Source organism: Eleginops maclovinus, chromosome 2 (assembly GCF_036324505.1).
Source record: "Eleginops maclovinus isolate JMC-PN-2008 ecotype Puerto Natales chromosome 2, JC_Emac_rtc_rv5, whole genome shotgun sequence".
NCBI classification, from domain to species: Eukaryota; Metazoa; Chordata; class Actinopteri; order Perciformes; family Eleginopidae; genus Eleginops; species Eleginops maclovinus.
In genome coordinates, this window is record NC_086350.1 from 25,449,985 (window position 1) to 25,477,416 (window position 27,432).

A 27,432-nucleotide genomic window follows, 5' to 3' on the forward strand; every position below is an offset into this window, starting at 1 on the left:
TTTACACCAGAAGTTGAACTAGTTTCCACTTTGTATCTTTTGTTTGGTTCTGTGTAAGAACACACCTTTGTTGTCTTTATTAATGAGTGAGCATGGTATGTGGTCATAAAATGACATCAGACGCCTCCAGGCACGCGTGTTGAAAGATCTTTGCTGTGACATCATTAAGATACCACCGGTGAATCTAACACGCTGGCACAGGACTTACCTGATCGCACAAACACACACACAAGCACACACACACAGAGTGTCTTGGGGTAGTTTGGCTGGGGATGAACAGAGATCAACAAATAAGAGCAGCCGTCCTCTCTCAGCTGGAGGTGATGGGGAGGGAGGGAGGGACGCTGGCCGTTGTACCTACATACCAACACAGTGACATCGCTCAACTCTCACTCCCTCAGACAGAGTGAGCAAACACGCTACATGAAGTCATTAGCACCGTAGCCTTAAAAGACCAGGACCTCCAGCTCCAAACAGGTGTCTCGCAGTGACTCACATGCACACTCTGTTCGTGTGAACTGGTGAGCTTTTGTTTGCAGTACACTCTACCTCATACACTCGCATGTGGTGGAAGTAAACATTCATGCGTGGATGTCCAGGAGGTTAGACTGCTGGAATGCTCTTTTTGCATGACTTGCAACACAGTTAGAAAAAGCACAGCTTATTCAGAACTGCGCTGCCAGGCTTTTAACAAAACCGAGGAAAAGAGAGCACGTTACTCTGGTATGAGCTACACTGCACTGGCCTCCTGTTTCTGTTTAGAATTGATTTAAAATCCTGTATCTGTATACAAAGCTATTCATGGTCTGGCACCCTCTGATTCTCTTTTCTAATGATTCCATAAGTCCCTGAATATAAAATTGGGGAAGCAGCTATTATCCACTACTCTCCCAAATTGTGGAACGCCATACCAGGAAAGAGAGGCAAACTTAGTGGACATTTTTAGACGACAGCTAAAAACTATTTTCTCTTAATTTTTAATTAGCAATAGTTTCCTTTTTTAGTCTTTTTTTGAATTGTTTCTTTATTCTTACTATATTATTATTTTTATTGTAATTATTTTTGGTAATCTGTTGTTAACTTTATAAATGATTTTATCATATTTATTCTGTTGTATATTTAACAGCATTATTCCTGGAATTATGTATTTATGAGCTAATATGCTTTTCACCTGTGACTTGAAATTAATTTTCTCTTGTTTTGTGTGGAAAAAAAGCCTTATTCTAAAGCTTTATTAATATTGAAAGGAAAAAGATACATAAGAGAGGCCAAGTGACCAAGCTGTAGAATATCCTTTAAATTCCACTCATATGTCGAGCAGCTTGTTGCAGTTCTGTTCCTACCCATTGGCTGGGTCCAGAGCGAGGGATCGGGGGTTGTCCAGCGAGCGCGGGTTGTCGAGATCCTTGCAGACCAGAACCTGCCGGTACTGTCCGTCCAGCCGGGCCACCTCGATGCGGTTGGTGCCAGTGTCAGCCCAGTAGATGTTACGACCCATCCAGTCAACCGCCATGCCTTCTGGGTAATCCAGCCCGAACTCTATGACATGTTCCACAGAGCTGCCATTCATGTACGCTCTGCTGATAGTCTGAGGGGAAGAGAACATTCTGTATGAATACACTGTTTTTAAAGTCAGTTAATGTCAACTACAAATATTTTCTGACTATATTACGTAACAAACACACATTTAAAATGCAATTCCTTTTAAATATAATTCCAAATCAAACAGTACTTGGGTTAAACTTGAGCACACTTCTCCTGCTCACCTTGGCCTGTATGTCAGTCCAGTAGATTCTCCTCTCAGAGACGTCAAAGTCCAGAGCAGAGGCCTCTTTAACTCCCGTCAGAGGAATGGCCACGTCGTTGCTGTTCGTACCCAAAGAGATACTCCTGATGTTGTCCCTGTAAGAAACAACATTTTCCAAATTGAATGCAAGACCTCAACTAAATGACAAAGATGTGCTAAGAATTCCAAAATCAAGCAGTCTTGCGATTGACACAAAAATGGATTGGAAACCAAGTCAATATGGATTGGAAACCAAGCTTCAATATTCTCCATACACAACATTTACCATGAGGAGTTAGCATGCTGTTAGCAAAGCTGCTTCACACAGGCACAAAAGCTGCACAATAATAAGTTGTATCTTAATTGCAATATGGACTAAACGCAATTAGCTTTCAATCAATCAAGTTTATCTATATAGCCCAATATCACACATTTTACATTTGTCTCAGTGGACTTTAAAGTTTGTACAGAATACGAATACGACACCCTCTGTCCTTGGACCTTCACATCGGACAAGGAAAAATGTCCTTAGAAACCCCAGAGTTATGCGGGAAAAAAGGAAAAAACCTTGGGGAGAGCAACCGAGGAGGGATCCCTCTCCCAGGACGGACCGACGTGCAGTAGATGTCGTGTTTAAATTAAATTCATAAATTAAAGGATTACTAAAGAAGGGGTGTTTTGGTTTGGACACAGATGTGCATGAGAGGAAACATCAGAAGACAACATGGGCCTGTGTAGACAAGTTAGAATAGTCACAACCGCTGGCACAGACCAAGACAAGTGTCAGTTTGAGATAATAAAAATAAGAAGAGACTTGAATGGGGGATGCCAATGGTAGTCAAACTATGTTGTTCGGGTGTTGTCCTCACCCTCGACGCTGTTATTTGTTTTTAATAGGAATTACTTATTCAATTAAATTGCTTATAATTCAAATAAAGAATGTTTTTTATGCAACTTTAGAGGCATGGAGAATAAATATAAACAGAGACGGTGGGCTCGCTTTTTATGTCAACACACACAAAGTAGATGGACAGATTTTCCTGCCGTCAAAGCAGATGCCACTTCTACCCATGAGGCACTGTGCTTAAACAGTGAAATATTAACAAATACTATTACAAAGGTAGATTTAGTGTCTTTGCCTCAGACAGACACATTTTCTGGAGCTCTGCTGCTACTCTGCAGACTGAAACAGTAGCGCCACTTAAGAAATATTAATTAAAAAACCCTTTCATCAGGGAAATGATCAGAATCTGGCAGAACTCTCTGAAAGTTGGATTTTATTTAACAATCCTGAAAAAAACAGCAGCTCTCTTAGCAGAGCCTCAAAGGGGATCAGCTGTAACTTTTTAAAGCAACTCCCAGTTAAAGTCATTCACAACATGTCCCCTCCATCCTCTTTAAGTCAGATGGCCCAGCAAAACAGATAAACATCGGCTGCAACCATAAGCGCAGGACATTTTATTTGACGATATGCCATTGAGAGAAAAATATCTGGCTGACACTTTGGTGAATCCCTAGTTGACATATTTTTTATGTAAATGGCCAACATGAACGGCACAGCAGGAACATTAGAGCACTGGGCTGGTCTTTTCAGCTACATTGCAGGCTGACAGGTGGGCATACCTGTTGGTGAAGAGCAAGAAGGCCTCAGGCACCACGCAGGTCTGCAGGTCTGACAGCAGCTCCATCCCCATGGGACAGGCACAGCTGACCGACTGCCGACACCAGAAACACAAGTGGCTGCATCCGCCGTTATCCACCGCACAGCCATTCGTACCTGAAAAGAAGAAGGGAGCGTTTCAACAACTATTTCATTCTGTTTTTACTCTTATATTCAGTTAGAAACCATTCCTCCTTACCATACGTCTCCGTCACCTTCGTGGCCTTCAGCCCCATTAGGTCTGGCAGCTGATCGATGATGATCTCCCGCACAGCCGTGGCTTTGTGGACCCTCTCGATGCTGCGTCTCTGCCAGTCGGTCCAGTAGATGTAGTCGCCGAGCAGAGTAAAACCAAAGATGTGAGGCAGCTTGTCCTCCAGCAGAATCTGCCTGTTGCTGCCATCCACATTGATCACCTGAGGAGGGACAGAAAGCAGAGACTTAGAGGAGCTTTTTCAGGGACAGAGTTAAAATGTAAACTCATTCTTACACCCTTAAATTCGTCATGGTCAAAACACTAATGGAATATACGGAAAAAAAACAAAAAACCCAAAGACTGTGATGACAGCTTTACTGAATTGTCCTATACAAAATCTACCAGCTCAATGGTTGCTATTCTGTGGCTGACCCTGACCTTCGACCCCCCCGGGGAGGAGTCCATTTCATCCAGGGAGTAATAAAGGTGCAGAGATGAGACAGAGACTGTGAAAGAGGAGGGCAGGAGGAAACAGGATGGAGGGAGATATTGACTGATGAGGCAAAAAGCAGAAAACGGGAATATCCACAGGAAGGTATGTGTCCAAATGTGACCCAAAAAACAAGACAAACTAATGGAAACACCAGCTGAGGAGTGACTTTCAGCAGAAAGGGGAATTCCACTCATTTTTTACCATTAACATATTTCTATCTGCCAAGAAAGGCTGACTGCGACAACCAGCTAAAAGTTCATTTTGACAGGTGTGTCGACCAAGAGGGGCTTTTATGAGGAGAGAGCAGCAAAATAGAGAACACCCTGCAAGAAGCTCAAAACAAACTGTTTCCAGGGGTTACTAAACAGGGAAGCACCCGGATTTTCCTATTTCCTTTATTTACAACCTAGATTAATTTCCTAGTCTCTTGTCCTCCAGTCTTACTCTCACTGGAGATGCAAGTTAAGGAGATGAGCGGTAAGAGGAGTTCTTTTTCAAACACACAATATCCTCTTTATATATTTAGTTTTATACATAATATATATATACATTTATATTTATTTTTTTTAAACAGTACAATTTGAAGGAAAAACTTTTCGGGTGACGAGAATGAAGAATCCTTTTTTTCCAAAACAGACATGACATTTGCTTAATCACTGAAAGTCAACAACAAAATAACATCCTTGGCAAAAAAAAAGAATTCGGCGGATTCAGTAAACACAAGTAAAAACACAACAAATGCAAACAAGTTCCCCGGGGATAAACAATCATACAATAAAAATGTCAAAATAGAAAATAAAACTGACTAAAATAAGGAAAATATAAAACTTGACTGTAAAGAAAAAATAGGTAAACTATCTGACTAATAAAACACTATTGATGGGCTAAATTAAAGCTAACACAATATAAAAGAGGGGTAATATTTACATTTAGTGTGCAAGAGTGATGTGTGTGATGCTAAAGCTCCTTTCAAACTGAACAGTTCCTTTTCCTAATTTCCTGAGTAAGTACTATAAGTCATTTGATCTTTAAAGAGGAACTTCAGATTCAATCCACTTTATAGAGTTATTAAAGTAATTAAAGTATAGCCACTTTTTCATTCACCAACAACACTTCTTTGCTGTCATGAGGCGGACAGGAGGATGACAGACAGCCTCGGCAGCCATCAGATCTAAAGAGGATTCAGCCTGTCTCCTATCTCCAGGTGTCATTTATTAAAGATCTCAGATCAAAGTGCAGAAGGACAAAAGCTCCTCTGTAAAAGTCCCATAATAAAACTAGTTTACAGAATTTCAAAAAATACCATTACCATTGTCAGTAACAGATGAGTGTGTGTGTGTGTGTGTGTGTGTGTGTGTGTGTGTGTGTGTGTGTGTGTGTGTGTGTGTATTGGTCACAAGGCATCTATTACTAGGCCGCTGAAAACTGATACAGGCACTTCTTCCAACAAACCCCCCGCTATGTGTGTGTGTGTGTGTGTGTGTGTGTGTGTGTGTGTGTGTGTGTGTGTGTGTGTGTGTGTGTGTGTGTGTGTGTGTGTGTGTGTGGTTGTGTGTGTGCATGTTTCTACGAGCCGAAAGTGAGAGCTGCAATTGACAAGGCTGCAATTAGAACTTGTGTCCAGCCCTCCTCCTCACCGCCTGTGCTATTACTGGACTGGCGTCGACTGAAATAGACACACGCTTTTATTTTAGACACACTACAGTCATCTGCAGCCCCTGTGATGGTGTGTGTGTGTGTGTGTGTGTGTGTGTGTGTGTGTGTGTGTGTGTGTGTGTGTGTGTGTGTGTGTGTGTGTGTGTGTGTCTACCACACGCTGACTGAAATTCTTCAGCGTGCCATGCCAAGAGATTTAGAAATGGGAGGAATTCTGCTGGGCAGTTCGAGACACTACAAACAGATATATTAATACGGTATGCTCTGTGCGGTGCGGTGTGGAGCAGGGAAGACGGTGCCAGGGTTCAGATGCCCACAGACTTTTCTTAAGCACAAGCAAAGAAAGAGTGATTCTAAGACGTGGTGAAATCACAGGCCATTCTGTGGCTGGCTACGTGCAGTGTGAGTGTTTCAGGCCATGACACTGCGCAAAGGGCTGTTTTTGCTGCAATGCAAGGCAACATCATCCAAGCAAATGCAGGGAGTCAAAAGAAGGAGAGGTATACAACACAAAACGAATGATGATCCTCCAATGCACTTTTGTGAATGGATGAGGTATCTGTTATCTGTTAACTTTATCCTATAAGTTATTGTTCATCAGTTTTTGTTTTGTATTTTATTGGTTCTGGGGTTTTTTTCTGATTAGGGATTATTAGTTATTTAATGTATTTTAATTTGCATGTTTTCACTTTTGTTATGTTTGTCCTGTAACCATAAACAGTACACAGCTCCGGAAATGTGTCTTAAATCTTTATCTCTACATGTACGGCAGCCATTCCAGTGTCTGTTGAATTCCAACACAGAGAAATGTTGTCAGTAGTTTATAGAATACAATAAAATAATCATTTATCTCAAAGACATACCTATAAATAATAAAACAGGAGAAAAGGATAATGCTGAAGTGGTCTCTTCATTTTTTCCGTGGCTGTATATATTTTTAACTGTGAATAAAAATAAAACAAAAAATAAAAAGGCATGCGAGCTCACATTTCCAGTGTAAGACGTTGTAACTTGAACTGCATTATTATTTTCTTTTATTCTTGTAATTATAGAAAAACGGTAGGTAAAATGATGGACAATCTTCCCAACACATTTAACCTGTTTTAAAAAACAACAATGACCGAAAGGTTGTCTAACTTTAAGGATTTGCTTAATCTTTATCGAAAGGATCCCGGTCTGGTTTGACTGCTTGGGATGTATATTGAACAAAGTAGAACGAAACTCAGTGTTACATCTTCTTAGCCAGCTTTATTCTGACACATTGATACCAATGTGAAATTAGTTTTTGCAATTTATAGTCAAAAGATCTAACTTCAGTTCAGTTTTACTTAATTATTCAGTTAAAAGAAGCTAAACCACTGATGCTATTCGTTTGAATGTAATGCTAAAACCTAGCATGGAACCGTTCATGTTATTTGTGGCAATCAGAGGAACTAAAAACATATTTCAGGTTTTAAAATATTTAGAAATGGCACAAACAAGGACAAACGGTAGGTTCATCTTTGTAATTAATGTACTTTTATTTTGAGAAGTATGACTGTTCAGATCCTTTCTCCATGTTAGACTGTGTTATTGTGATTATGCTTTAACACATAAAGAGTGTGACATTGAACCTGTTTTAGACTTGTCAGTTGTTTCACTTAAGTTTCTATGATTTCTTATCTGCCACCTTTTGTTTATATACATTTTTATTTGTTTAACTCTAAAATGGTGTTACTGTCACCAAACCTTATATTCCCCAGGATAAATAAAGTACTCTGAGTCTGGTAATAATTACAAAGGCCGTGGCTAGTATACAATCGAAGTCCTTCCATTCTGTTTACTATCTACAATATATTTTTATTGACTGAATGTTTTCAAATTTAAATATTCATTCACATTTTTATTGTTTTATTGTACGGCCTTCAGACAGTCCCATGTTCTTCCACAGAAAACCAAAGTCATGACTGTAGAGAAGTTGATAAGAGCTGTACACTGATTTACACAGACTTCATAAAACATTTACCCAAACAAATCACACATTTTGATGTATTTGTCCCTTTCATCGCTCCCTTTGGTTGCTATGAACCCGTAGATAATGCCTGGAATAAAATCTGCAGCATTAGAGTGTTGTTTCTGTGATGAAGGGCAGGGTATCCAGCTATCTGTTTAGTGAATACTCATTTGAATATCCATTCAGGGGGTGGGGGTGAGCAAACAGAAAAAATAAACCATTCACTTTGATGGGCCTCTGATCCAAGGGAGGTTCCTGACCCCGCGACAAAAAACCTATTCATTTATCACTGTGACACAATTAGACATGGCCATCCCAGTGAAAAGATGGCAGGGACTCCCTTTCTGTTCCTCTCCTCCTCTCCTGCATGCTCTTTTTCTACACTGGCTATTTCAGGAAGAGTTATGCACTGGGATTTTTTTTCATGTTGGGTGTGAGAACATCTCATTTCTTGATGGACACTGGGAGAGAAAAGAGGCCAAAAAGGCCAGGAGAGAGCAAACAGAAAAGTAACAAAGGTCTGATCGGACACGCAGGCAGAAGTCAGAGCGGCGCAGGACAGTTCACATACGCTCTGCTCTGATGGACATAATGAAACACACAGGATGAATGGAATCCTGCCCAAAACAGGACGCTCGCACAGTTTTTCACTCACAACCCAAAGCTCCCCACCACCCAGGGTTCACCCCAAACTCAGAATGCTTACTGTGTGAGGCAAAACAACAAATTGCTTCATTTACTATTATTTTAATTCAAAAAGACTTCAGAGTTAATAAACTAAATCCTTTCAATCGTTGATGCCCTGCTCTGTTAATAGGGCTGCATAATTAATCCAAATTGTATCAAAGTCGCAACATGGACTAGGGGGGCCAAATACTATACCGTTTGAAGTGAATGGTGTACGGGGGTGAGTTTCCATCCCTGCCTGTGTAATAGATTACTTTAGACACTGTTCCTGTGGTGGTGACTTCTTTACTCAGCTTTGATGCACTGCCTGTAAACGTGAAGTTTGTAATACATATGTTACAAGTGCACTTGCATAACATCAAGAGAACTTTGCTCTTATTTAATAAAAATATTTGTACTTCAAAATGTAAAAAAAAGTCAAACATTGAGAAATTGTATTTTCATAATGTCAAACATGATTTCCTCATATTCCATTCTGTAAATCTGTTCCTATTTGAATTCTGATATACTGCACCTATTTGAATATATTATTATAATATCTTCATTTGAATTTAATTAACTTAATTTAATTGAGTAATTTGTCATGTTCTTAATGTGCGTACTTCTTTGTATATTTATATTTCTTTTAAATATTTATCTTATTTTTTCTCATAAATAGTTTCTAAACAGCGTTCAAAAGGGTTATATATTTGCTCTTTTTATACAACTAAACTTATTTGGTTGTTTGTTTATGTTAATGTATGCACCATTTTAACCAAAGCAAATTCCTTCTGCAGCCCATAAACCTGATTCCGATCAAACAGATGCTCATCAACATTTTTGTTAAATGTTCCTTAAGGAATCCAAAACATAGAACTTCTCAACTGGTAACAGATCTGGTACCTCACCCTTATCTTAAACAGTGCTGGTCTGTGGATGCAAAACACACACCCATAAACACACAGCGCTGCTATCTGTTTCCTACATAAGCAAACAGAGGACGTGAAGACACGCTGGGAGTGTTTACTTATGTGTGTGGGTGTTTCATAATGGAGGAATTTCTCAGGAATGTGCAACCTGAGAGCAGCCGATGTGTGACAGATGAGACACACGAGCCGTCCAAGAAGAAGACGGCTTGATAATAATAGCAGCCCCCGCCGAGTCCCAGTGGCTTTTGGCCATGGCTGAAAAGTGCACCTTTTATCTTTGAAATGCTAATACATGTCATTTCTACGATTTTTGAATCAAAACGTAATTCCTGTCCAACACTTATTTAGATATTGATTGTGATGCTAGTGCTACTTTTAAACTTTTCCTGTTCCTGGTTTCAAGACACTCCATCATCTTTATTGAGTTTTTAAATTGCATGAATTACATTACTTGTACAGTCACTTTTTTTTCAATTCTTCCATTATTTATTATTTCACTGTGTACGGATCCTGGTTAAATTCTTTGCAGTCTTTTTTTTCCAAAGAAACCAGTATTATGTCAAGTTGATGCCTCAGTTAATCAGTGTTCAAAATCTTTAACACTCCACACCCTGAGGACTATGTCACGGACAGTTCACACACAACACCCACACACACAAATAAATATCAGGTGACAGTAAGAATGTATGAAAAGACTGCAAGTATGAGAGTGGCGTTAGTACAAATAATACATACACTACTAGTCAGCAGTATTGATCAGTGTTATAGTGTTTGTGGTAAATTTACAATTTCACAATCAGTCACAGACTAAAGGCATGAAACAAGCACAACTGTGGCCAGTACAAAGAAGCAAGATTTGGGGTTAACAAGGTAACTTCAGGGTTAACTTTGGGTTTTCGGTCCCATGACTGTGGTTCACTCCTTACCGGGGTAGATCTCCATGGTAACTTATGCTGAACGCCTAACCTGCTCTGGAGCAGGTTATGTTTGAGATAAGAGATCAACTCAGTGAAAGCCCCACCTGCTGACCAATCAGTTTAATTTCCAATAATTTACGCATTCAAACTTTCGGTTGTTTTTTCTTCTGTCTTCGTGTATGTTTAAAGTTTAACTTAGTTTAGTCTTCATTAATGACGTATGACGCTCCGCTGTCAGTACGCTTCTCTGTGTTTATGAGTGGTCAAATGTTGCTAACCCGGCCCCTTTCACGTGAACGCGCTCATAGCCGGACAGAGAAAGCCTGGGTTGACTTACCGAGGTGATAACCAGTGTCGTAGGACCGCTTATTGAGATCACGTTTGTTAGGTTTAGTTAAGCCAGACAACTCAAACATATCCAGGGTATGCTGACCTGGCTTCGTGGTACAGGCCTCTGAGCTCAGTGGAAAGGGAATCAACAGGAAGTCTTTGCTGGTCTCTTATATGTGTTTGGGTTTTCCCTTTCCTGTACTGTGTTCTATAGGTTTTGGTGCATGTAAATGGCCTGCAAAAGCTAAAATCTCTGCGTTCCCTCCCATATGCCTGAAACACCTCCATTGGATTCCTTTGTTTACTTCACAAGATCTTGCAAATGAGGAAACATATTCACTGTCTGGAAAATGTTCAGGTTTAAAAGACAATTGTGAAAGTAACAAGCACAGATAAGACTATCAGCATTTTATCAGTTTAAACCTGCTGACACTCCTACGTTAAACCGCACCATAAAACCATAAAATACAACGAGTCGAGGACAAAGTCAAAGAAAAAGAATAACATTGTTTACTCATAAAGTGTACGGCTATTTTCTATTTTCTACAAGAGGTGTGGCTCATGTGCTCTTGTTCGGATTTTAAACTCTAACTCTAATCTATGGCTGTATATTATTGATCAAATTTAAAATAACAAAGCAGTTTGCATGTATTGCTTAGCCCTACTCTGCTGCTTTGCTGTTAATCTTCAGTACGCAAGCTCACTTATATATGTCACCTTTACCTTTCAAAACAAGGTTGAAATGTTTACAGAGTTTTAAAGATGCTGTTGCCACTAGGAACTATTGTTAAATATCTGTGGACTCTCTTGCCTTCACATGTGTTCACAGCTGTTATTTGTAGAAGCATGGACATTATATTTCAAATTGTATCCCATTTTAATTTATGACCCTGGTATAACTAGTAGTGGTGCTATTATTACTGTCTGTTGCTTTGTATTTAAGGGACTTACGTTTTTGTTAAAGTGTTTTTGGGTCCGTCCATATACAACTATGGCACTAAGTGCGGCTGATTTTATATCTATCTAAGTATTGCTGATAATGCCAGTTGAACAGCGGAATGCACTTTTTGATGTCTTTTATACATAAATATGTGTCCCCGGTGTGTAAGGAGACTCACAAAGTGTCCGAAAATATAACCATCTTTCTTTTCCTCCTTACCCACATCTCTAAAAACAGGGGTACAAACGAGCTGCAGGAGGAACTTAGAGTTGTCACCCGTAGAAAACTGTCTTCACAGAGGAGAGAGAGCTGCATGACGCACCAAAGGGGCGTGTCCAGCTTCAGTTCAGCTCAAATTTTAAGCGACAGTCACAGAATCAGCACTTCAGGAACAGGGCTGAAATAGGAGGATGAGGCATGCTACAATGGGGATCTGTTTGGTGTTTTGAGCGAAACACTTCATAGACATGTTTTTTATAGATATTGCCCTACAATATATTGTTCACATATAGCATACTTGGGGACCTTTAAAGAATGGAATTTGTGGTTAAAAAGGTCATTTTAAGGATGTAAGTAGCTGCAGTTGTGTAGAAAGTTAAGTTGACCTCCGTTGTGTCATCCACACAACAAAAATAAACACACACAGCTGCAGGCTAGTAGCCGCTATTGCTTGCTCACCACAACAGTGCTTACATCAGACCACAATATTACCATTCTAATAGGAGACATAAGAACAGCCACAACACACAAACACACACACACACACACACACACACACACACACACACACACACACACACACACACACACACAGATGTGAGCCAGAGGCTGATCTCCCAGAGGAAATGAGACACGCAGCTACTGTCAGTAGACAGGGAGGACAGCACAGCGCAGGGAGACAGACGGAGAGGAACAGGATGGAAGGAATAGGGAGGAGGCAGAGCTGGCAGGACACTCTGGAAACTCTGAGCAACAACAGGTGTTTCTGTTATTCCTCTAACCTGAGCGATAAAAACACACAGAACTCAGGCAGGATTTATGGAACCATGTCAAAGCTGCGTCAATCAGTCATCATGGTATGACCAGGAATCTAAGAGTCTTGACTTGCAGGTTGATCATTCTGGTGATACACGGCTGTGACGTGATTATGATGGACTTCTGTGTCCTTCACACAGAAATGAGTAACCATGAAAAGCTTGTTTTATAAAAAATCTCGTTAGATTTATAAAAACAAGGTCTTTGGTTAATACAAGCTTACCAGATTTTTGTTCTAGGACAAAAAATAAGTCAGTCGATACTCAAGCTTTGTTGTGTCGGTTGATAACAAGTTGCTAAATAAGAATAATGACGATGAGCATTAGCCACTTTAGCTTAGCGGTGTTGTGCAGTCATGTTGTTTGTTATAGCATTAAGTTAGCTTTCTACTTCTACCTACGTTTCAACTTTTATAAAAGTGGTGTTAATATGTGGAGATTATCACGCTGAACAAAATGTGTAAGTATCATAAACTGTTGTCTGAAACTGCTGGAACATTAGCCACCATTAGCTTAGCAGTGTAATATTTTTAAGCATGACATTCACTTTTTATTTCTGGCGATTGCATTTAAGGATTAACTAGTAACTAAAATGCTGTTAATACTGTATGTGGAGACTATCCTGCTGAACAAAATGTATCATACACTTTTTGTTCTGCAATATTTCAAAAAACAAAGGCAAAATCTGATTTATTTTTGTTGATTGAGCATTTATGATGGCCTTCAAAATATATGTCATCACTTCTCCACTCTATAGACAATATATCATATACTGCATTAAGTTCAGGAGGCGTCATTATCGATGTAAAGATACAGTAGTAGTTACTGTATGTTAAATATTGCTACTGCATGTTGTGTGAGATTAAGCCCCCGCGGTTAACGCCCTGTAATCCTCCTTCAGACTGACTGTAATAATGGACAGTATAAACAATCTAGACTAGACTTGATCTGACTTGCCCTGAATTTCTCAGTTGGAGTGTTGTCAGGACACTTGCTGAGGCTGTAGTATGTTATACAAGTGTCATATTACACGTACACTGTGTGAGGTAAAGCAAAACTATATTCCATTTGTATGTATTACTTACCCTAGAGAAAAGGTTCTGTTTCTGCCATGCCTCCACATAACTCGTTTTTACAATCAAAGCCTCGTTTGTACAGTCATACAGTTTATACAACACGTACGTCTTGCAAGGATGAGTGGCTTTCCAGTATAAGCTGCAGACAGTTTAAGCTGGACTGTTTTAGTCAAAATGAATGTATGCAATTTAGTGACTGAGAAATTACCAAATCAAGACTTTTCTCCATGTCTTCTTTGTTCACCTTGGAGGCATTCAAGACAAACAGTTCCTTCAAGAATTTAACCTGACCGGACTGGAGCCACGTGCCGGTCCGTGCCATTATGTTGCAGAGTTTAGAGAGCAGAATGCACGTTTATCCATACCATTACGGTAAAGGTTCCTCAGATCGGCCAAATAGGTGCACCTTCCTTTCAATGAAGATGCTTCTACGACTTTGCTTCTAAACTAGACTTGAAAGACACATTTAATGGGACCTTGACTTCAAATACACTCTCTGAAACAGAGAGCAGACACTAGTGCTGCAATGAATAGAAGCTGTACAAATGTTTCTGCTACAGGAAACCTCCACACTGAGACTACTCTGTCCGTAGATGCTGCACAAATACCATAGGAACAAGAACAAGCAATACATTTAACCAAGCCAAATATAGCCTTCATGTGCGCTGTTCAAAAAGAAGGTTGGAAATTTAAGATTCAGCACCATCAGATCAACTATATGAAGAGTCTCAGAACCTGGGCCAAGAAAAACTCAAACCTGGATACATTAAATTACATTATTACACTGTTAAGTTGAATACTCTATTCTGATTGGTCAATTTGGAAACACACCGCTGCTCAGCATTACATGACCGGGGCTAAGGATGATCAAGAGACAATGTGCAGTCATATGAATGAAAGGAGTCCGGTCGATTTAAACGCCAGCTGTTGACAACAAACATTCGTTTTCATCCATCAGAAAACACCATGGAATACTTTTTAAGTATTCACTTTTATATTTGTGGAGAGCACAAAGCATGATGGCTAAAGTGTCCCCAGAAAAGAAAAGAAAATGAGAACAGAAGAAAGAAAGAGGTTAAAAGACAGAGAGCCAGACGTCAGAGAAATCAACACAAGAAGACAGACAGGAAGTAAACACTAAAGGGAACAACAGAAGGAGCCGGACAGTAAGTAAACACTAAAGGGAACAACAGAAGGAGACGGACAGGAAGTAAACACTACAGGGAACAGCAGAAGGAGACAGACATGAAGTAAACACTAAAGGGAACAGAAGAAGGAGACAGACAGGAAGTAAACACTAAAGGGAACAGCAGAAGGAGACGGACAGGAAGTAAACACTACAGGGAACAGAAGAAGGAGACGGACAGGAGGTAAACACTAAAGGGAACAACAGAAGGAGACGGACAGGAAGTAAACACTACAGGGAACAGCAGAAGGAGACAGACATGAAGTAAACACTAAAGGGAACAATAGAAGGAGACGGACAGGAGGTAAACTCTAAAGGGAACAGAAGAAGGAGACAGACATGAAGTAAACACTAAAGGGAACAGAAGAAGGAGACAGACAGGAAGTAAACACTAAAGGGAACAGCAGGATAGAGACAGACAGGAAGTAAACACTAAAGGGAACAGCAGAAGGAGATGGACAGGAAGTAAACACTAAAGGGAACAGCAGAAGGAGACTGGACAGGAAGTAAACACTAAAGGGAACAGCAGAAGAAGACAGACAGGAAGTAAACACTAAAGGGAACAGCAGAAGGAGACAGACAGGAAGTAAACACTAAAGGGAACAGCAGAAGAAGACAGACAGGAAGTAAACACTAAAGGGAACAGCAGAAGAAGACAGACAGGAAGTAAATACTTACTGGATAATGAAATAGAAAAAGGGAAACGACTTGGACAGTTACAGAAAACCCTGATCAGAGCTGCCGTATTTTTAAGTTACGTTAGTATGTCGTGGAACAGACTATTTTTCTTTGAGCGGATGCAAAAAATAAAACGTTTTAAATCAATATTGTGAGTCGAGTCATAGGTTTTATTTAGCATGTGACCATGGAACAAGTGGGATAATGTGCAATGAGGCAGTTATGGAGTTTTTCACAGTGATCAAGAGCCCCTCCACTTCCCGTCAGCCTCCATGATGATGTTCTTTTTCGATAATGACTGCGTTTGTTGCACATTATCCCTTTCTTAATGCAAAAGTATCTTTAAATAAAGCCCACATATAATGTCAACGATAAGATTCTTGGAAACACCAATAGAGGGGACTAAAGCAAAGCTCAATTTCACTTGTAGTAGCAGGACTTTGTAATTCATATATTCCTCAAGCATCTACACGGGTTGCTCAAAGCAGTGAACAGCCAACTTAGTTTTATTGCTGCCTGTCAGAGAGTTGGAGCTGATATGTGTGTTTGCCTGCTCCATTATAACCACTGCCAGTGTTTTAAAGAGAAGCGCCACTATCGCACAAAGCCACCACAAATCGTCTTTCACGGCCCTCACAGAGAATAAAGCATCAGGGCAGCACAGAGCCACTCGGGGGCCAACGTCCACACAAAACTTTATTTCAATCTGTTATCTAATTGATTAATTCAGCTAGGCCCCATTGGCCATGCAGCTTTAACCCATTTAGGCCTAAAACGCCTGGAAAACCTATGGGCGATTTTAGAAGAACTCCCTAAAACCCTAAAATCAGCAATTGTGTCAACGCCTACTAAATAATTGATTTCTCAGCCTCTGTAGCAGAAAGAAACAAAATCCCAAAAGTATTTGAGAGCTTACATCTGTGGCTTTCATGAGTGGCCTCTGCAGGTAAATCGACTTTCACTCCCGGGGTGCGGTTGAAAAAACTGTGGATTAGAGTGGTAATTCTCTGTCTACCACTCAGCTTCAAAACCTTCGAACTCATGGTCATCATCGTTGTCGTCTTCAAACATATGTCTTAACCATAAATCCCGGTCGATTCGTTCGACGGGTTCAAAGTCGTCAGCAATAATGTCATCAGCGCTGTGCAGATCGTCAATATCACCACCTTCACTAACTTCAGAATTCCCTCCGCAGTAGTTTAAGTCTGCCATGATTGCTCGAAAATAAATCAATGCCACGTGTATATTCTGATGCATTTCATTGACTAAGAGGCCGATAATTAATGCAAAAAAATACCACAGAGCTCTTGTACCAGAAAATGACGTATACGCTTTCCCGGCTTCAATGGTAGAATGACGCAACAGCGCCCCCAGTTTTAATGGTAGAAATGCGGCAACGCTTTCCAGGCTTAAATGGGTTAAGAGGGGGAGAAAGACCTGATCCAAACCACTGATCCGCACTGTTGTTTCACGAAGATCACTGACAGAAAAAAGTCAATTTGTAGATGAATCAATGTTTTACTGTTATTCCACACACCTAGCAGCACATCCTAATACAGGAAGTAAGTCAACATAGCTTTATCCAATCCAAAGATTGGATTAAAAAAACAGTTTTTGAAGTTATGACTCGATTTGAGTGCACCTGCATTTGTTGATGGAAGTATTGTTAACAGGAATTTAAAAAGTCAACCCTGTTTTAATGCTAAGTGTGTTTATCAAATAATGCCTCTCAAAATTCATGGGATCCTCTTATGTGAAAGTACATTTTCATGTAAAAATGACAATCATTATATTTTTAGACCGTGTTTGGCTTTTTGTATTTGGGAAAGTTTGTTGCATTCTGCCCAGAAAGCCGTGGGCAAAGGTAAGTACCTGAAACCCTGAAGCAGAGGACGTGATCACCACTCCTTGGAGAGTCAAACCTGTTGGCATTCGGCACTGGAATGATGAACACGCTCGGGGTGACTCCCTGCAACACTTTGTGTGTTTTGATGAAAAGTTATGTATTCACCGACCTGCAAGCTTCAAACTAATGTAAAAAAATGACATTCACACAGTGTCTAAGTCATCGTGGTAGCACCGTGTGACCTGGATAATAATTGTATCGTTCAGGAGTTTAATATGGTTTGTCTACTTGTCTGATGTGATAAGGAACACAGCCAGTTTATTCTTTATATTCTGCTTTAATTGCTGCTCTACTTTTAGATTTCACATGATCACCCGTCTAAATCTACCAAGTTCCCTGTCTGCTGCACTTGACAAATACACACATCAGCGGCTCAAGCTCTACAAAAAGAGCATTTAGTGAAGAAAAACACTTTAAGATAAATCACTGATGAACACACACGTTCTAAACCTGCCTTCTACAGTGTGCCCTGATCGCTGCCATCTTGACAACATATTCCAGTGTGTTTGTGACACTTTCTGAATTACCACATGACAATAATGTGGATCCTTTCAACACATGAAGCTCTGCTCAAGTTCAATCAGGAAGACTGTTTCTACATCCTGTCATTCACATATCTCCATCTCACTTCTCTCACCCCACCTCCCAATCATCTTCGTCTCTATTCCCACAAGCCAATCACAGCGCATCGTCAAACCTTTAAGTCTGCCCTCTCCCCTCAGCTGACATTTCAGGTGACTCGACGCAGCCTTCCTCCACTCCTCTGAATCCAGGGTCAAGCTTAAACCACTCCTCTTCAAGACCGGATTTCCATCAATCTCCTCAGGCCTCCTCCACCACCACCACCACCAGTGTCTAGACCAGGGGTGGGCAAACTTTTTGGCTCAGGGGCCACATTGACTTTTAAAATTTGACAGAAGGGCCAGATCAGCACAAGATGCATACATATCAAACAGAAACAGAAAAAAAGCATTACAGTGTTAATACACTTACGTTTTAGTGGGAACAGTGTTGTTGATCACCCATTTTTGCCAGTATATCGAAGTCTGGTGTTAGTTTTGTTGTGGCAATTCTCAGAACAGACCTGAGGTTTTCATCACTCAACTGGGATCTGTGGGGTGCTTTGTTGGTGTTCATCACACTAAAAGTCTGTTCACACAAATGCGTAGAGCCAAACAACACCAGCATCCTCTGTGCCATCTTCTGGATGTTTGGAAATTTGGCTGTGCTTAATGAAGCATAAAACTCATCCAGTTTAAGAGAATTTAACTTCTCCTTTGAGACGGTGTCACATTGGAGATCAATTAGTTCCAACTGCAACTCCTGTGGCGCCGTTTCAGGGTCTTGTGAGAAGAGACATGACACCAGCTGAAGTGACTTGTCAATTTTTCCAAAATCAGAGAACCGACAGCAGAATTCTTCATGTAGGTCATCCAGTGATTTCCCGTATTTTTTAACGTTGCCGGGCCTCTTTCAACTTAGCCAGTGTGGGGAAATGATCGAATGACTTGTCTGACATTTGCTTTGAGAATAAAGCTAGCTTGGTTTAGAAGGCTCTGACGTTTGTATGCATGTCATGCAAAAACTGGTGCACGTTCAGCTAATTCATGTGTATCAGTATGTCAACAGCAAAAGCTAAATCACAAAGTCAATCTGTGTCGCTCAAGTAGCTCCCAAAATGAGACAATCTCCTGTTTGAGCTCCCACACTCGTTGACATACTTTCCCCAAACCTAACCAGCGGACATTAGAATGGTAAAGCAAGTCTCTGTGATCAGCGTCAGTTTCTTCAAGAGACTTAATAAACTGACGATGGTGAAGTCCCCTCGTTCGAATAAAGTTAAGGAGTTTTACAACTGGATTCACTACGTGGTCAAGCTGCAATATGGATTTACACAGTGCTTCCTGGTGAATTATGCAGTGTAGGAAAATTACCTCCTGCTCATGGTTGTCCTCTTTCATCCTCTCCTGGATTCTTTTGAGCAGCCCAACGTTTTTTCCCGTCAGATTTGGGGCTCCATCTGTGGTAACGTTGGCGAGCATACTCCAAGGTAGCTTGTGCCTCTTGATGACCGCCGACACGCTGTCATAGAAGTCCTCTCCCCGCGTTTTTCCTTTTAGGGATTCCATGGCCAAAAACTCTTCCGTTATCTCAAAATTGTCATTAATCCCTCTGATAAAAATTAAAAGCTGAGCGGTGTCCTTTATGTCATTACTTTCGTCCAGTGCCAAGGAATATCATGTAAATGACTCCGCTTTTTAGTTTAGCTTGCTAGCTAAGTCTTCCTCAATTATTTCAACACGGCGAGTCACTCTCCTGCATGCTAAGCTCATTTTTTCAAATGTGTTCTTGCTCTCATGACACAAGATACCTGCTGTCTCTACCATGCACTCTTTGAGAAACTCCCCTTCGGAGAAAGGCTTGCTGACTTTTGCTAATTTGAATGCCAGCAAATAACTTGCCTTCGTGCTTGACTCTTGGATGGCAGTTTGTCGGATTAAGGTGTTTTGCTGAGCCTGCAAGCTAGCTGCCAACCTCTGAGTGGATGCTGTCCGTTCTTGCGTTGACTGGTTGTTAGCGTAATTAGCATGCTTGGTGGAAAAGTGACGGCTGGTGTTGTATTCCTTTAAAACCGCAATGGTTTCTTGGCAAAACATTTTAAGTACAAAAGTATTTAGTTGTCCATTCCTTATTAAATACTCGGCACTCACTGTCGACTTTTGTTTTCTTTGGCCCACTCATTGTTGCAGATGGTCAAGGTCAAATTAATGTAGTCATATTTATGAATTCTGTATCATCGGGCCGGATAAAAAAGACCAATGTCCGGATGTGGCCCGCGGGCCGTAGTTAGCCCACCCCTGGTCTAGACCCAATGGGGTGGGGGGGGGGAATTCTATCGTGCTGCCCCCACCCCACCCCCCCGTTTCCTTACAGACATCAATTAATGTTTATCATATCTTATCTTAACTGTTGTTGTTGTTGTTGTTTATGTGTTGTTCTATTAATTTGCCATTACTATTGAGTTTATTTTTGGGGGAATTTTAACATTATTTAGGTGGATGCTTCAAATAAGCCTGGTGGGTTTTCTCATCATTTTGTATCCGTTATTTTTGTGTATTTTCAAATTGTGCAAACATTTTTAATAAACAAATGCATTAAAATTATATTAAACTCAGCACCGATGGAAACACGCGTCGCAGTTGTTGTTGTTGTTGTTGTTGTAGAGCCCGCCTGGACGGCTACAGAAACAAGACACAGTCAGGAGAGTTGCTATTGAAACAAGGTGCAAGGCCTTAAGCAGGGGAAACTCCCTCATATACACACCTCCTTCTGTCCACCTCACACACACCCACCCGCACGCGCGCACGCACGCACACACACACACACACACACACACACACACACACACACACACACACACACACACACGCACGCACACAAGCAGTTACCATATGGCTGAGCAGTGTGATTGAACGGCACTACACACGGCCAATCTGCATAATCACAACAAAGCAGCCGTTTTGTGTGAGTGCAGAGAAAGCAACACATCAGTCAAAGCCGCTAACACATTCACGCACACACATTCACGCACACACACTCCTATTTGAAGGAGGGGTGGGGGGCAGAGGGTGCGGTAACTTCAGAGGGTTCTTTTTTTTCCACAGTGGAGGGGGAGGGGTGGGAGTTTGCAGAGGGGGGGAGTCAGATGTCTTTAAAAGAGACTTGAAAACACGATGGAGAAAGAGACAGAGAGGGAGAGACAGCATTCCTCCAGTGTTCTTGGATAAAGTCTTCGGTCTGCCTCACTCATTTATCATTCCCTCTCTTCTTTCTCTCAAAAGGTAAAATGCTGGGCTCTGTCTACTTTTCAGCTGGCTCCCTTCACACACACATGCCTAATACCGTATGTTGTTCCAAGATTGCAATTCTATCTATAAGGAAACAAATAAATGTCACATAATCTAAGACGAAGATACAGTAAATTGTGATTAGGGTCTCATAATTAGAAACTATTATAAATAAAGTTAGAGATCAATTTCAATTCAATGATTTGTATTATGTTTTGTTTTTTTTTGGTTTACTTTTCTTCCAAACATAGTGACCTTTAACATTTTGATTTGTCAGTGTATAAATCAATATCTCCTTCAAACACAAACACATACACATTTCTCACACACTTTTCACAATCACATTTCCTTTCTTTGTTTGTTATTTTATTGTTTTTCTTTTTATGTGTTGTTGTATTTTTTTGCACTCAATATTGAAACCATATTTTTGACACTGTATTCTAAGCAATTCATGAATTACTTGTTGTCGTGTGGGTTATGGTCATTTTATTTCAAACACTTCTGTGCAACATTTTATTCTAACTGTTAAACTTTTGATTATGCTCAAACGCAAACATGGTGGGACGGACTCAAGTGAGACAAAAAGTCAAAATAAAGAATACAAATTCAGACATTTAGGAAGGTCATTATCAGTGTGTTACATCATTTTTAGCAATTGGTTAGGCAACACTCTGATAACACCCATACTGAAAGGGATAATGGACAAATAAAGCACAAAAAAACCACAAGATAAGTTCCTTGTCTCCAGTAAATCCCTAGTTTAGTCATCGAGGTGTAAATTCAGCAAAGGGGAAATGTATTAAAATCTTACATAGGGCGATGGCAGCCTCAAGTATCAACAAACAATGAAACAAAATCACACTCCACACGGACATGAGAGAGACGCAGGCAGACATACAATAGAAATGTCTTCACACCCAGCACTAATTTCTTTTCACCGGCATAAAAACAAGGATGAAACGTGTAAAAAACCCTTTGAGGTGGGTCCTTTCACCCTGACAGAGAGAGAGAGAGAAAAAAGAAGGGGGGGGAGAGAGAGAGAAGGGGGAGCACCCACCCTTTTCCAATTGGTAAGCATTCAACCAGAAAGCTCAGGCATTCACTATTTTGTTCTAGTGTTCGCTCTCCTTCTCTCTGCAGCTATGAAAATACCACTAGTAAACTTGTCCAATTTTGTAGGAACAGCCACCACATCACAGAGAGGACGATTACCACACAATTTCTGAGACAGGAGTATGAGATACTGAGAAAAACTACACTGACAGGAAGAAGATGAATAAACGAGAAGGAAAAAGAGAGCCGAAGAGGAATGTTTAGTGATTGTAATGTCTAAAAAATAGACAGTGTGTGATCCTGACAGAGAGAATGGAGAGCACCTGCTTTGAAAGAGCTCTGGAAGCCTTGGGGAGAGGGGGAAGGGCAGCGAGAACAACGCCCCCCCCCAGCCCTGCCTCACTTCGCTGTCCTCAGACTGGGCTGCCCTCCACAGTTCAATCTTACTGCTTTCTCAACAGAGTACACTAATAAAATGTGGAAAAATATCTACATAGAGTGTAGTTATTAATATATATATAAAGGGACCAGTGTTTTCCCAGCACTGTTGTCAAGCTGACCAAGAAGTATTTTCTTTTATACACCTAAACTACAAATATTCTTTAGGTGGAATATTTTTTATTTAAAAAAAGCTCCAATACAAAGACCATACCTTATGAGAAAACATAGCAAACAATACCGAACAAAAACAGACACCAACACAAACAGAGGCAGCGTTCTGTTATGTTTCCCCTATAGTTATAACACTCACTCTTTCAGATGTAGTGTTAGTGGGGACCGGTCAAGCCCCCAGGAAGTGCTCTGGACTTTGAGAAAATATTCATAGTGGCCAAACGGCGGTACTACAACTTCCGTATCAGTCCGTGATGTCAGCCGGCCCAGAAAGACTTTTTCCCATTGACTTACATTGGGAAAGAGACGACTGTAAATCAGTGGATATTTTTTTAAATCAAATAAACTACCACGTATGAACCCTTTTATAGCCCTTATTAATAACATTAGGTCTCTCCATTCATTCTTCTGAGCCGAAACGGAAGATCGGGGGCGGGGCTTAAGGCGAAATTCAACTGCGCATGCTCTATGCTCTCGACAGCCAGGCATAATGGGTAATTTTTGAATTCGAGAATCTCAGGCCATTTCGTCTTCAAGCGCTAATGAGCAGCTCTTAGGAATGAACGAGGGCCCGCCTCAAACGCTGCAACCAGTTCTGATTATCCATCCATGGGACCGGTCCCTCACAAACTCATCAAGAGTTCCTTCTAACACATTGGATAATCTCTCAAATAGCAAATGGACATTAGTTTTCAAACCATGCTAAATTATGCGAACACTTCCATCATTTCGCTTGAAATTGACCACAAAAAAGTTAACATTTTTGCAGAAAAGATGACAACATTTACCTTCAAATATTCTAAAAATGTATACGCTCCAACAATATGTCAGCCTGCATTAGTCTTAGGATTTACCTGCATGACACACATTACTTTTTAATTCCTTCGTTCATTCTGTAATATAAAAAAAATCACATTTCCACACACTTCAACACAATGCAGCAGAGCCAGGCCCCAACCTATCATTCTGAAGTTGTCCTGCTCAACGGAATAACTGACAGCTGTCAGCATCAATTTTTTACTTGTCACAGCTACGTCTCACACATTCAGCCACTATTTTGACATTGTCTGACATAACATGTTTTAGGTCATCTTTCAATCATTCATGATCAGATATTTCTCACTTCAGAGATCTTTTCTCAGTCAAAAGAGTCAAGTGTTATTATACACATTGGATTTATTTTAGACCTTAAATGACCTTCTTTCCTGTCTCATTAGAAACACAAACCAGTCAGAGAATGTGCAACAGGTCAGATGGTGTATCAGGAAGGCTTTGGGTTGGTGTTGACTGCTGTGTGTCTTGGTGGTTGAGTCTTATGGATGTTTATTGATGTATTTCTGTTTAAGATATGAATGGGACCCCCGGGAAGAGTCACAGTAGCTAATTGGGATCTAAATAAACAAATAACCAAACAAAAGAGATGAACCGGATCACATGGGAGCTGATGACAACAACCTTACACAAGGCTGCATGAGGCCGTCCAGCGATTGCATAACACATCTAATGTATCCTCATTCCACCTCAGCCTGATCCTTTCCTCTCTGCCCGCTTTTCAGCCAGTGAAACCATGCAGAGATGTTTCAAAGACGTACCTCTATCTTGTCCGTTTTGGCATCCCCCCAGTACAGCTTTCCTGCAGCGTGATCTATAGCCAGTCCATTGGGCCAGCCCAGAGAGCTGTTGAGCAGAACCAGCCGCTCCGTTCCATCCAGGTGGGCCCGCTCGATCTTAGGATGTTCGCCCCAGTCCGTCCAGTACATGAAGCTGGAAGAGACAGAGGCAGTGAGACAAGATGCAATGACATCCTGTATTGTTTGCACATAGAGTACATCAAATCTTTCCTTTCAGCTTTAAAATTGAACATCTGCATTAACATCTAAGGCTGTGACTAGAATCACACTTTCTAAAGAAGACAAGCCTCATAGAGTCGTGCAGTGATGATGTGTTTTCGACCCGGTTGTTAGCATGGCAAGGGCTACCTCGACAAAAAGGAAGGGGTTTTTCCATTATGTTCTGGAATATTGCAGAGAATAGGATCTAGGCTGTAAACAAAGTACTTGGCGGTCACATGACTCCAAATCACCACCGCTAAGCTAAAGGCGGCTAATGATTGGCGTGAGGAAATTTATCATTTAGACAATTGTGAGAAAACTGCGCTTTTTATGACCTATAAAGCTTTGGACATTCACCAGATTGGTATTTACTGACCTATTTTATGTCGTAGACCAAAACGTTAAAATTCCTGTAGCTTGTGTTGACAAAATATCTTATTTCAGGCACCCAACCAAACATTCAAAAACCATTTGACTTTGACACGAGGAAACTGGAAGTGGTAAAATGCTAACTTTGAGGATTTTAGGACTCATTCCTGCAGCACTTACAGCCCGTGGTTCGTCTTTAAAATCCCAACATGGGCATCTAAATGTTGCAAAAATTATTGTTTACACTAGTTTTTTTTTTTTGTTGGCCTAAAAGTAGTAAGTATTTGTAAGAAGTTCTGTTTTTTGATATGTTTTATTTAACCATAATAAATTCCATGCATGCACATAGGCAAACACCTACCCATTGACAGGGTCCAGGACGATGGCTCTGGGTTCATCCAGATTCTCAGAAATCAGAATTTTCCGAGACGTTCCATTCAGCCTGGTGACCTGAGATACCACATTAAACCAGTTAGTGCTGAATGGGTCTACAGTCATATACATCAAACAATATGAAAGTACAATATGGACAGGGATAATGTGTTTGGTGACACAGCAGTGTTGTAGATGTTTATATTTTTGCTTAAACACTGGTTGTAAGATCGATAAATGTATTAGAACTGCTGTCGTGTAAAGATGTACCTCGATCCGGTCAGTGCCGGTGTCAGTCCAGTACAGGTTTCTGGCTACCCAGTCCACAGCAATGCCATCTGGGTGGTTGATCTCCGTGGTAACCAGCATCATGGCATTGCTGCCGTCGATGTTGGATCGGCGGATGGCCTGAACCTCATCGTCCGTCCAATAGACGTAACCCTCAACTGGGTCATAGTCTATAGCTATGGCATGGCGGATGTCATCGACCTGCATGAACAGAGGAACAACCATAAATACCAGAAAGAGTGTGTGTGTGTGTATGTGTGTGTGTAAGGGAGTGTGTGCGTGCGTGAGTGCGTGCGTGCGTGTGTGGGGGGGCTTACCTGTAGCACTATGTCAGTGAAGTCGGGCAGGTCCAGTGAGATTCTCCGGAGGTCCGTCCGTCGGGCCAGCAGCAGAACCTGCTCTGCTCCTGAACAACACACACGTTTGATTGGTTATCAGTCCGTCCATATTGATTCCAGACTGCACTTATTTGCAGTCAAAATTGGTCACAGGAGGGTATCTGCTGAAGTAAATTCAGCTCTGAGGCAGTTGGATTTACTGATATGAACACAGGCACAGCGGTGATTTGTACAATTTTAGCGTTCAACATTTCTTCTTTCTTTTAAGGATTATTTTGTTGGGTCTCCAGTGCCCGCATTATGAGACAGAATTGAAAAGGTGAATCAGAAAGGATGACAGGAGGTCTAAGAGTAGCGCTTTCATGGCAATATGCAGTTGTATCGTGGGCTTATGAATCTGAATGAACGAGTCCAAAAAAAGGTCTTATAACAACACACCCAAGATTAAACTACACCATACTTTACATGAGAGGCAAAGACTCACAAGGGTTGTTCAACACCAACAGACTAATAGCAGGGAATAACATCATTAACTTAAGTTCAAAGGACATGTTAACTCACTTCCCCTCAAGTTAAAGTCATTTATTCTGACGTACTACAGTTAGAGCAGCATAGCTAGTTTTCACTCCTTTATATACAGGTATCTGGAAGAGGAAAGTAGAAAGTAATGCAGAATCATTATAAGCTCAACAGCAGACATGTTTACTTCCATTGGGATATTTTACATTACTCCAGAGCTGTTGTCATTAAAGTTAACATCAAGGCAGTATCTAGATTATAGAGCTAGATTATAGAGCTTATCATACGTGTTGTAATAAGAGATTAATATTAAAGTTAAGTAGTAACTGCAGCTGTGAAATAAGTGTATTGGAGTCAAAAGTTCTTCCTGCTAAAATATATTGAAATAGAAGCATGGAGTTGCACAAACTCAATAACTTAAAGCGGTACAGTACAAGACTTGCCTGAATATACTTAGTTTCTCCACAACCCAGCTAAAGAAAACAGAGCAATATTCCCTAATAATGATGTCCTACAGACAAACAAAGTCAAAGAAACACATCTGAAGAAAGATGTCTCCATCTGTGGTGAGAAACATGGATTTACTATTTTTCGCTTCTCTCTCCTCTTTGCTCCTTCCGGCCTGGAAACAAAGGGCTCTGCCGTCCTGAGGGAGCCTGCACTGTGTTTTGGCTGTTGGTTCAGATATAACAAGAGCCAAACTCACCTCACGGGAGACAATTAAAGTTTTTCTTTGTCTCTCACACCTCTGACTC

At 40.7% G+C, this 27,432-nt stretch overlaps 1 protein-coding gene across 1 annotated transcript in view; it reads right to left on the bottom strand.

Moving 5' to 3' along the window:
- The window catches only part of lrp5 (low density lipoprotein receptor-related protein 5), a 64,894-nt gene that overhangs the window by 17,486 nt on the left and 19,976 nt on the right, over positions 1-27,432 (bottom strand). Inside the window, 8 exon segments of the mRNA XM_063903363.1 lie at positions 1,344-1,588; positions 1,767-1,902; positions 3,410-3,563; positions 3,646-3,862; positions 24,552-24,723; positions 25,522-25,610; positions 25,803-26,021; positions 26,138-26,226. Of these exon segments, the coding sequence (XP_063759433.1) occupies positions 1,344-1,588; positions 1,767-1,902; positions 3,410-3,563; positions 3,646-3,862; positions 24,552-24,723; positions 25,522-25,610; positions 25,803-26,021; positions 26,138-26,226 (1,321 nt within the window).